General features: G+C 46.6%; 1 protein-coding gene across 1 annotated transcript in view; it reads right to left on the reverse strand.

Annotated features, from left to right (window-relative positions):
- TRPM1 (transient receptor potential cation channel subfamily M member 1) overlaps positions 1-9,313 on the reverse strand; it is a 53,885-nt gene extending 44,572 nt beyond the window's left edge. Inside the window, exons 1-6 of the mRNA XM_066635507.1 lie at positions 9,272-9,313; positions 9,038-9,117; positions 6,098-6,296; positions 3,871-4,084; positions 3,168-3,292; positions 1,264-1,435 (exon numbers count right to left, since the gene is read on the reverse strand). Of these exons, the coding sequence (XP_066491604.1) occupies positions 1,264-1,435; positions 3,168-3,292; positions 3,871-4,084; positions 6,098-6,296; positions 9,038-9,117; positions 9,272-9,313 (832 nt within the window). The remainder of the gene's footprint in view (positions 1-1,263; positions 1,436-3,167; positions 3,293-3,870; positions 4,085-6,097; positions 6,297-9,037; positions 9,118-9,271) is intronic.
- Positions 9,314-11,361: the final 2,048 nt, after the last annotated feature.

Here is an 11,361-nt window from a genome sequence, read left to right on the forward strand (position 1 = left end):
ACACCCTGATGATGCACTGAGTGCTACCACCACCACTTGAACTGGGGGCTCAAGAGATGGAGCTAATCATGTGGCCCATCAGACAGTGTGGACCTCTAAACTGAGACCCTTTTAACAGGAGATGCTGAGGATTCTAGGACCTTCTGTACGCAAAACATGTGCTCTGATACTGAGATAGTTGCGTTCTCAACTCCCTCCCCAGGACATAAAGGAAATTAAGCTGTCCAGGGGTGATCTGAACTTGCAACAAACCAACCAACCCTCTACAAAACAGCCAACTGACTGTGCTCTAAGTAACCCACTTTTTAATCTCTGTCCTGGCATGGTGCAGTTTTTAAAGTGTCAGACTGAGACTGGGGAGACTGGAATTCAAGTTCTTCCTCCATCATGAAGGTCACTTGGGGCCTAATCCTATGGGGACACTGTGCCCCCACAACTCCAGTCATGGAGACGGAAAAGCTTTGCAGTAGCTGCAAAAGGCGTCATGCCATCTCGGATAACCGGGCCACTGCTGCAGGTGATAAGCAGTCATGTGCCAATGGACCCAGGGAAAGCCCCGGCACTGGTAAGTCACTGCAAGGGGTGGGCATAACAGGGTGGGGGAGGAACAGGGCAGAGACCAGCACGGGGAGGGCTATGAGTTGAAGCTTGGAAAGGGACAGTATCAGTCACAGTAGCACTAATATCCTACCCAAAACCCAGGCCTCGATGCGCCTTTCTGGTTCTACTCGAATTTTCATCAGCAAAATTGTTGACACATGTCCAAGTAGACTCATTAGGGCAGTGGAGGCTTTTCCCTGGGCAAGTTGTTCTCTTACCCAGAGGAGACCTTTAGGACTTTTTCTCCCAGGATGCATCATGTGCTCCGGTGGCTCTGGGGGGGATGTAGATAAGATTGGGCTGTTGGAGATCTTGGAACGGTCGGTACTACTCAGTCTAAACTACCACACTGGACTATACTTATAACAGTCCAGTGTGGCAGTTTAGATGGAGTAGGGGTGGATGGAGATGTAAGTTGCCCTGATCTTCTTGGACAAAGCACAGGACACAAATACGTTTAAAACATTTTAAAATTCAGTTCCTGACCTGTCTGTGGCTTTGACTGCAGACATGAGGATCTGATCAGCATCCTTATACACCAGTTATAAATGGCAGGAAAGTATTAGTTGCAGATGAATTCACCAATCCTTTGACTGGTGAATTAGTACGATCATAACACTTCCCTGCCATGACACCTCACTACACAAGTCGCATAAAACCTACGAGTGTTGATTTTCTGGAGTGAGATGTGCTTCTCCAGCTGGCGTCTCAGCTTGGCTTCCGCCCCATATTTGCCGAGAGTGCCATTGTCAGCGAGGATGAAGTGCGTATGGGAACCGTTGAGCACCGAGAGTTTGCTTAGTGGGTTTGACATGGTTTGATAAACTCTTGTCACCTGTCAAAAACAAAAAGGGCCATTCTTATTTAAAATGAAGAACAACCAAAATAGTTTCCATCTGCTCAGCTGTTTAAATGGACAGCAGCGTCTGGGCCTACCAAAGTTATACCCCAATCCTATCCCCTGCTAGTCCAGAGCATACTGTACCACCAATGGAGTGCGTACTGCATGCTATGGTGGCCAGCAACTGATCTGCTTGATCAGATGGCCAGCAAGAGGTAAGTAAAAATATTTAATTTTTTTTTTTACTACTTATAGTAAAAAGGCCTGGTGCCAATGGATTTTCTCAGACATATGTCACCTGTTTTGCTGGCCTAAGTCCAAGGAAAGGAAGGGGGCATTTCTGGGTGGGAAAAGGGGATAGGATCTAGCATAAGCAATTGCTGCTGAGACCCACCCCATCCTGCCTTTGAACCAACCCCTCCCTGGTTTGGGCCACTCCCCCCGCCACCTTATCTGCACTGCTGGAGTGTATGGGCAGTTCTGGTAAACATGTGGAGCTTCCGGCCATTTCCGCCAGCAGCTCTATAGCATGCAATCGTGGTGCGACATTTGCACCACTGCAAGGAGACTTAAGGTGGCGGGTCATGGCTGAACACAGTCACGTTCTGGCAACTCCTGCGACGTCGCTGGAACCAACCGTATTGGCCTCTGCCTTTCCATTGGACCATTTCAGCGACATGGAGAGGGGGAATCTGCTGCATGGGTAACAGTCTATCCTCCATATCTACTTTACCCAGGCTTCGCGCACTGGAGAGGACACTGTTCCAGAACCACTATTCAGAGTGTGATGCCATAGTCTTCTGAGACTGAAGGATGCCAACCTTTCACTGTATAAACCCAATAGGATTGAGGCATTGACAGCTTGACAGTTTTACCTCCCTAGCTGGGATTCCTGGAACTGTGGCTCCATGGAGGGGCCTAGAGACTGCTGAACAGACCGCTCAATGTTCTCACTAAATTACAACTTCAAGAATTGTTGGGTAAAAGCCATAGCAATTAAGCAAGTATAAAAATGATACATGTTTAATGTAGGTATTCCTTCTGTGCACTGTTGTCGGTTGCACCACCTTCAAAATAGGAAAATGACTTAGGGTCTAACCCTATTCAACTTTCCAGAGCTGTTGCAGCCATGTCAATGGGTTGCACACTGTGCTCTGTGGTGACAGGGTAGTCACAGAGCCCAAGGTAAGGGAATGTTTGTTCCTTTACCTCAGGGCTGCATTGCGGCTGCACCAGCTCTGGAAAGTTGGATAGGATTGGGTGCTTAGAGCCCAATCCTATATCTCCTCAGAAGTATGTCCCATTATAGTTGATGAGGCTTATTCCCAGGTAAGTATAGATAAAACTGCAGCCTGAGTATGAAAGACTTCCAGCTTATTAAAATATCAAATGCTTATACAAATGACAGTGCTGGGGGCCCTGAATCAACAGTCTCTGAAATAATGTGGTATCCCGGATCATGCAAGCAAACCCTTAGAGAGAAAGCAAGCACCTCTAAGCCTCCCAGTATTACACATTCATGTCACTTTGATATAAAAAGCTGCCACTTTGTTGGCCCCATAGAATAAAAGGCAGAAAGCAGGCAGGGTGATATCTGTTTCAGAAATACACATCTGCTGATGCTTGTCCTGTGAAAAAGGTATAGTCTCCCACATTGGACCTGAATACATTTCAGCAACTGGTAGCAGCAAAAAGCAAAAATCCAAAGGAAGCATGGGGAACTTACATCTTTCCCAATCAGATCCTCCTTGTTTTCCACAATGCCCCATGGGGCAATTCCTATGGCACAAATGCGTCCTCTGGACTTGGAAGAATGATCTTTCAAGGCATCTCCTACATGGCGAATGACACCTGCAAGAGAGACCAAGGCTACTAAAGTCTTCCTGAGGGGCATCTACAGATGACTTAGGGACCCCTCTCCCACAAGAACACCACCTTTCCCATTTATTAAGGGAATCCTGGGCTGTGTGCCTCTTGTTACAGAACTTGGACTGATGGCCACATGGAACAGAGCCTATGCAGCAATTTGGCGCAGTTTCATATGTTGGAAAAAAATCTATCTGAACTGGTTTACACGTTGTGTTCTACTCATGTACACGTTTCTGTGTGAGTGGATGTTCAGTTTCACAGACCAGCCATCTGCGTACACCATTCCTGTACTAAATGGAATGTGTGAATAACTATGCATTGTATGAAACCTTGAATGGAAGACTAGACATGAGGAACTAACTGTAAGATCTGCCTGGCACTGGAACAGTCTGTCTCATGCAGTTGTGACCTCTCTCTTATTGAAGGTTTTTATATAGAAGCTGGATGGTCACCTGTCAAGGATGCTGTAGCCACCATAGAGCAGGAGGTTGGACTAGATGTCCTCTAAGGAACCCTTCTAATTCTAACACTTTGCGATTCTGTGACAATCCATTTCTTACCTGTACTGACTCCTCCGGTGAAGATCCAAGCACCTGTTGTCATGGCCGCCTTGATTAAACCTTTTCCAAACACTTGCTTCAGTTTGGGCTGCAGCTCAAAGTTCTGCAGCCCCCCGTGAACTGATATTAAGAGTTTGGGGAGTTCCAGCTGCCAGTCTTTCACCATGAGGTGGAGCAGTGAGTCTGGCTTTGTGTCGTATGACACTCTGATATACTGCAAAACAAGATGGGCACAAGGATTAAGGCATAAGAGGGCACCTAGATCAGATCAAAGGTTCACCCAGTTCAGCTTCCTGTAGTTGGATGTCTCCATGAACCCCTGGGGCAGGATGGGAAGGAATTGCTTCCAAGTGACTGTTACTCAGAGGTACACTGTCTGCAACCACGGATGTTCCATTTAGCGCTCACGGCTACTAGCCATTGATCGACCTCTCCTTCTCCATTCATCTTCTAACCTCTTTTGTACAGCTATCCAACAGCAACATCACAACATATATCAGTGATTTCTATAAATTAATGATGCATTGTGTGAAGTCCTCTTTGGTCTGCCTATCAGTTTCATCCCCTTAATCCAGTAAGGCAACATTCCTTGATAAATTCAAGGCTATACTGCTTGTCCATGGGGTGAGTCAAACCAATACAGAGAAGATTTTTCAGTAAATTAATAAGACAACATAAAACAACAGTAGTAGGAGTAGGAAGGCAGAAAAATCTGTGTTCCATTCAAAGGCACCAGAATCTCTGCCTGTGGCTTGGTCTATGCAAAGAGCAGATCAAGGGATAACACTGTTTCTGGTCTCTATCACTTCAGATGACAGATGAAAGATTTAATATGCTTGTGTCATCCATTCATAAACCTGGGTGTCAGGGATAGGTTAGCTAACCTAGCATCTCCCTGAGATGCAGGGCCCAATCCTATCCAATTTTCCAGCACCAACACAGCTGCAATGCAACCCCAAGGTCAGGGAACAAATGTTCCCACACCTTAAGGAGGCCTCTGTGACTACCTCCCCATCACAGGATGTGGTGCATGCCCCATTGGCATGGCTGCACTGGCACTGGCAAATTGGATAGGATTGGTCCCATAGTTCTCAATCTGCAGGGTGTTTTTCCCCCACTGAGAACCCTCCCCACCAGTAGATAGCAGTGGCACATGCCACTTTGTTCCCTGTCCCAAGAAATATCACTGGCCATAGCTCTTAAGGCTTCTCTCAACATTCTGCAGCTGTTCTGCCCAAATGAGGAATCCATATATTTCTCAAATTCACCTCAGGATATACTTGAACTGAAATCCCAGTCTAGTGGAGCCAAACCTGGCCCATCGATGAGGCAGGTTGACTGCCTGAGGCAGTACACTGGAGAGCAGCACCCACTTCCACGCACTTCCTCACCTCCACTGGTCCTCCTTCTACTCCCTGAATTGGAAAAAGGAAGATGGAGTGGAAGAGGGAGAGCAGAGGAGAGTGGTGGACTAGAGCAGGGGTGTCCAAACATTTTGGCAGGAGGGCCACATCATCTCTCTGACACTGTGTCAGGGGCCAGGAAAAAAAGGAATTAATTTACAATTTAAAATTTGAATAAATTTAAATAGATGAATATATCAGAGATGGAACTTATATGAATGAATGAAGGTTTTGCAGTAGCTCAAGGCCTATAAAAGACCTTGCACAAAGCAAGGCCAGCCTTCCCTTCGCTGCCACTACTGCATCACAGACGTGAAACAGCCAGTAGTGGAGGGAGCCCTTGTCCCATAGCTCAGGTGAGAAGTCGAACAGTCGTCCTCTTGCTGACAGCAGTTGTGTCGGGCCAGCATGGGCTCCAACAAATCTCTGGAGGGCCAGAGGCTCATTGGAGACTGGGGGCTCCCCGAGGGCCTGATTGAGAGCCCCTGAGGGCCGCAAGTGGCCCCCGGGCTGGGGTTTGGGCACCCCTGGACTAGAGTGTCAGATGAAAACTGGAGCATCAGAGACCCTAACCGAACACTTTCCTCCGCACGTACTCTTCAAGTCTATCCCCCTCTTCCTTGTCCAATCTAGGTAGTGGGAGAAGCAGTGGCTGCCACACCACTGGGCAAGAAGGGGGCAACTTTTGGCATGCCATCTCCGGCACCAGGTGGGTGGAGCCTCCCCTAAAGTAGCAGATCATGGTAATATCAGCCCTCGAAGTCCAGCACTCTCTTCTTCCAGACCATGTCTGCCAAGTTGGAAAAAACATCCCCATCACTTACCATGGACTTATTGGTGTGCCCTCCTCCTTGGAATTCGAGATTTCCATAGGCATCCGTCGGAAATGCTTGGGTGTGTTTACTGACAGACCATTTCTCAGCAGGAGTAACCGCTTGCTTTGTGGGGTCTTCCTCATTTTTGTCAGCGGTTATACTTGGAGGAATTGGGAAGTGTTGGGTTAGGAGATGGCCACAGCAGCACCTGCATGACAATAAGCCAGAATAGCAACTATGAGGCTGTGCCCCAGCAGCTGATGTAGAAAATCTGTCTCTTTTGCTGCACAATATAGCAAGATTAGGGCTGTTGCCCAATGGAAGACATCTTAGAACACAATCCTATGCATGTCTACTCATCTACTCAGCCACCGGGTAGATGGGACTCGTCAGCCTGGGAAGGGAGCTCATCTGAGAGAAGGAAAACTCTGATCCCAAACCTCCACTGCCCTGTGGCTACATCCAGTTATGGAAGGCTTCAGGAGTCAACCTCGAGGCAAAATCCGAGCCGGAGTCCCTGAGGCAGTTCATGGCTGAACACAGTCACGTTCTGGCAACTCCTGCGACGCCGCTGGAACCAACTGTATTGGCCTCTGCCTTTCCATTGGACCATTTCAGCGACGTGGAGAGGGGGGATTTGCTGCATGGGTAAGAGCCTATCCTCCATACCTATTTTATCCAGGCTTCGCGCACTGGAGAGGACACTCTGTTCCAGAACCACCATTCAGAGCGTGACACCATAGTCTTCTGAGACTGAAGGATGCCAACAACCTACTCAGAAGTAAGTCCCATTATAGTCAATGGACCTTACTCATAGGTAAGAGTGGATAGGACTGCAGACCTAGTAAGTTTGATTTCAAGGATGTACGTAGTAATGAGGTTGATCTTATCTTGAATCATTGGAAGCAGTCAAATGAACTGTGGCCGGTCATGGGAAAAGCCAGACACATGGCTTCTATCAGATTGGTTCATTGAGTTTTGTGATATTGTTTTGTCTCCTCTGTTAACTTATCACATTCAGTCACTTCAGATTAATATGTTTATTAAGAAGTAATCTTTGTTATGTTTTGGAATGACAAGTTTTTAGACAGAGTTCAACCACATGTACACTGTATATATTTATCTCTCTTGCACTGGATGTTTTTTTAAAATGCAAAATAACTGTAAGACCCTTTTTGTTTATTTATTGCAATTGTCATTTTGTATCTCTTGTTTACTAATGATGACAACAACAATAAATACATTAATTAAAATTAAAAACATCCAATTTGGCTCTGAAATTGTTGCAGATGACAGGAATTTTCATAAGCACTGGTATTTAAAAATACAATTTTTAAAAAAATCCGCCCAATTAATCAGGGATGTTTTTAGACAACTTTTTTTTAAAAAAAACAACTCATTTAAATCAATTGATTAATTAAGGGCAGAATCCTAACCAGGTCTTCTCAGAAGTAAGTCCTATTTTGTTCAATGGGGCTTACTTTCAGGAAAGTGTAGTTAGGATTGCAGCCTAAGGTTGCAATCCTATCCTCACTTTCCTGGGAGTAAGCCCCACTGACTATCATGGGGTTTACTTCTGAGCAGACATGCCTAGGATTGGGTTCTAAATTGCATATTGAAGTCCAAATCAAGACCTGATTGACAAAACAAAAGGCAAAGGTGTATTCCCAGGTTCAACAACTGGCATCTCCAAGTACAGCTAGGAAGGAGTTGTGAGTGAAACCCTGGATTGCTGCTGCAGGTTAGTGTTGACACTAATAATGAGATCTCAGAAGAGGACAGCTTTCTTGGAGTGCAATCCCATACTTCTGAAACACCAGCCTGAATGGCATAGGAAATGGCTTACACCAGAATTTCCCAAACTCACAGTAGTTGTGGCACCCTTTGCATTCACACCGGCTCTGAGTAGCCTCTTATTCCCAGTTTGCCAGGCTAAGATCATGCAAAATCTTGGGCGATAGTGTGAGATTGCACAAGATCTCATGAAAACTTGTGCGATCACATGAAATCTCATGAATCTCGTGCAATCACGTGAGAACTCATGGAACCTTGTGTGATCTTGTGCAATTCTTGCTGTTCGTGTGAGATTTTGTGTGATCTTGGCCCAGCGAGCCAAGAAGAGGCTGCACAGCACCCCTGTAAATGCTTGAGAACCCTTGGCTTACACCCTCAGACACAGATGCAATCACGGCCCTAACAGCACAGCAACTGCCCTGACGTTGCTGCCCCAGTTCCGCCGACAGACAAGCCACAGATGCCGGCACAGGACCACGCCATGCACTACCAGTGCTGGCACAACAAATGCCAGTGTGCATCCTGAAACAGAGCAGAGACATGGTAGGGACACAGGCAAGACACCACGTCCATGTACACCACATCTCAAGCCTCCTCCAGATGGTGGACGCACACCAAGTGTCGGCCAACGCTATGTTAATGTCAGAGTTGGCACAGGACTTCAACATTCCATTTGAAAAGAACGGGGGAGGGGAAAACACCAAAAAATTCTCAACTCCCATCACCCTTCCAGAAGTCTGCACTCTAAATTTGGGGTCCAGGACACATTCTGCCAAATTCCATGCAATCACAGACATAGACTCACACAAAAAATTGGAGTTCAGCTTACTGAACTTCCAAATACCTATCTCTTCTTTCTCCCCAGCCGGTGGTGTAGCTGGAGGGGGTGTGGAGCACCCAGTCTGGCAGGCAGCCTCAGCCCGGTGGGCAAGTGGCCCCTCCCTTCGGAGCCATTTCCGGTAAGGGGGGGGAACGGAGCCCCCTCCAGCTACGCCACCATCCCCAGCTACTCCTCCGCAACAGAAATAAATGAATGCACCAAAGAGATGAGAGGGAGGGAAAGCCCTTGTTCCACTATGTGCTGCAGCCAGACTACAGCTCCCGGTTGCCCATGGGTCTGGTGGTGTCAAAGTATGAAAGCTGATGAGACGTCACCTGCTAGCATCTTTGCTGCTGGCAATTATGCAGACACACTCTCTCTTGAAAAAGGTTTTCTCTATCCAAGCTTTCTGACCCTAAGGAATGAAAAAAGAGAAAGATGAGTTTGATATTTGTTGCAAAGCAGAGAGGAGGGTTACCTGAATTAAATCATGCTCCCTGGATATATCCAAGATTGCGCTGCAAGAAAAACCTATTGTAGGGATATTTGTTATGGTTTCTTTGACACACATCATACTCACTATAGCTATCGGTGCTCCTAGCATCAAACATTGTCCGAAACACTGGGGAAGGGTGGGGGACCCCTCTTCCCTGCAGCCCCTGGCATTTGGGAGTGAAATCCTTTGCACGGGTATGAACATTCTGAATAAATGAAAGTAAGTTTGTCAAAATGTCAGGAAGCTGGAAGGATGTCACTCTGGAAGGATTACTCTGAAGCACAAGGCAGTGCATCTCCCTCCCAAGTTAGACTTTCAGATTGGATTACTGTTACACACTCTGCACGGGTCAGCCCTTGAAGACTGTTCAAGGAAATTTCCATCAATTACAAATGCAGCTGCCAGAGTCTCAACTGGAGTCTGCAGGCCGGATCACACAGTGGCACAGCTAGAGGTACAAAGTGCTACATTTTGCAGGGAGCGTCACCACAGCATGCAAACAGCCCTCTTGGAGTCATTCAGGGTGTTGGGAGCAAACCAAGGCATTTGCCTCCATTTTGCTCCCACCACCCAAATTGGCCCCAAAGGGGATGGAAGGGGCCATTTACATGCCCTGGTGAAGCTCCCTGCAAAACAATGCTTTGCATCCCTTCTAGCTACACCACCGCAATCACGTTGTACCAGCTGACATTGATAACTAATTTGTATCCACGCTCAATTCAAGGTGCTGATCTTGATTTTAAAGGCCGTAAATCAGCTAGGGCAGGAATATCTCAAATATTTGCTGCCTAAGCACAAAATGGCCCCTTAGATATCAAGCATCAGGTTCATGTGCACAAAAAGACATGGCATTCTCAGTTGTGGTACCCAGAATTCAGGGCAACCTTCCAAGGCAAGCCCACCTCACCCCATTACTGTTTGCTTTGCTGCAAGGAGCAAAAACTGTGTTGCTTCAGTCAGTGTTGTCAGTCACCCAGTGCAGGAGGTCATTGTGTCACCCCCATGATGGATCTCCTCCCATGCAGTGCGTGGGGCAACACTCCAAGCAGTGGCGTGGTGATGTACCATTGCCCAGCCCTCACTGGGTTTTTGGCTATAACTTTCAATAGACTAGAGATATTTCAATACAGTTTGTTTCATTGCATTCTGCATGAAATTACACATCCGTTGATATACAACATGATGATATTATGCCAATAGTCACCTGGTGGGGCCAGCACCCCCACACCCCATAGTGATGCCATTGGCTTCAGAGTGCATTTGTGGGGATGCGGCTTTTAAAATGATCCATCATGCAGAATTGCTACTGCCTGCAACTTTTGATATGGGACCGTTGGGTTTCAGGATTCATTTCCATGATGTTTGCTTTGGATCGTTGGGTTAAATATGTATTGTCATTAAATTGCTGTTAGCTAGATCTTGACAGAAAGGTGGGGCACAAGTGCTTGGAACAGAAGGTAATAGTCGTTTATTTTCCCCCCTGAATTGGGATGCTTTTAGCTTTAAGGGAGGATGTAAAGGACATTATGTGAAACAATATATTGCTCCTTGCAGAGGAATACAATACACTCCCCATTCGTAAGAAAGAGTCGTCTACTTCCATACTCTTGAGCAGAAGCAAGAAGACAAAATTAGAAACGTAGTATGGTACTCTTCACTTTCATATTTCCCTTTCCAGGCATTATAAAAATATCCTGAACCAGTGGCATGGCTAGGGGAGGTGGGCAGCACTGGGTGATGTGCATAGGGAGGTGACACAACCAGTGGCCAAAATTTTTAAAATCTTGGTATTTTGGAATAATGCCATCATGTTATATATCACTTGACAAAGAATTTCATGCAGAATGTTTGGCAACCTTCAGTCTCGAAAGACTATAGTATAAGCCCACAGCACCTGGTATTCCCAGGCGGTCTCCCATCCAAGTACTAACCAGGCCTGACCCTGCTTAGCTTCCGAGATTAGACGAGATTGGGCATGTGGAGGGTAACAGTTTGCAATGGAACAAACTGCACTGAAATATCTCTATTCTATCAAACGTTACATCCAAAAAACCCAGCATGGGGCTGATGGTTCATCACCATGCATACCACCCAGGGCATTGCCCCGCCCACTGCATGGAAGGAGGTCCAACATGGGGATTACGTGCTGGTCTCCTGCACTGG

The sequence above is a fragment of the Tiliqua scincoides genome, chromosome 8 (genome assembly GCF_035046505.1).
Source record: "Tiliqua scincoides isolate rTilSci1 chromosome 8, rTilSci1.hap2, whole genome shotgun sequence".
NCBI classification, from domain to species: domain Eukaryota; kingdom Metazoa; phylum Chordata; class Lepidosauria; order Squamata; family Scincidae; genus Tiliqua; species Tiliqua scincoides.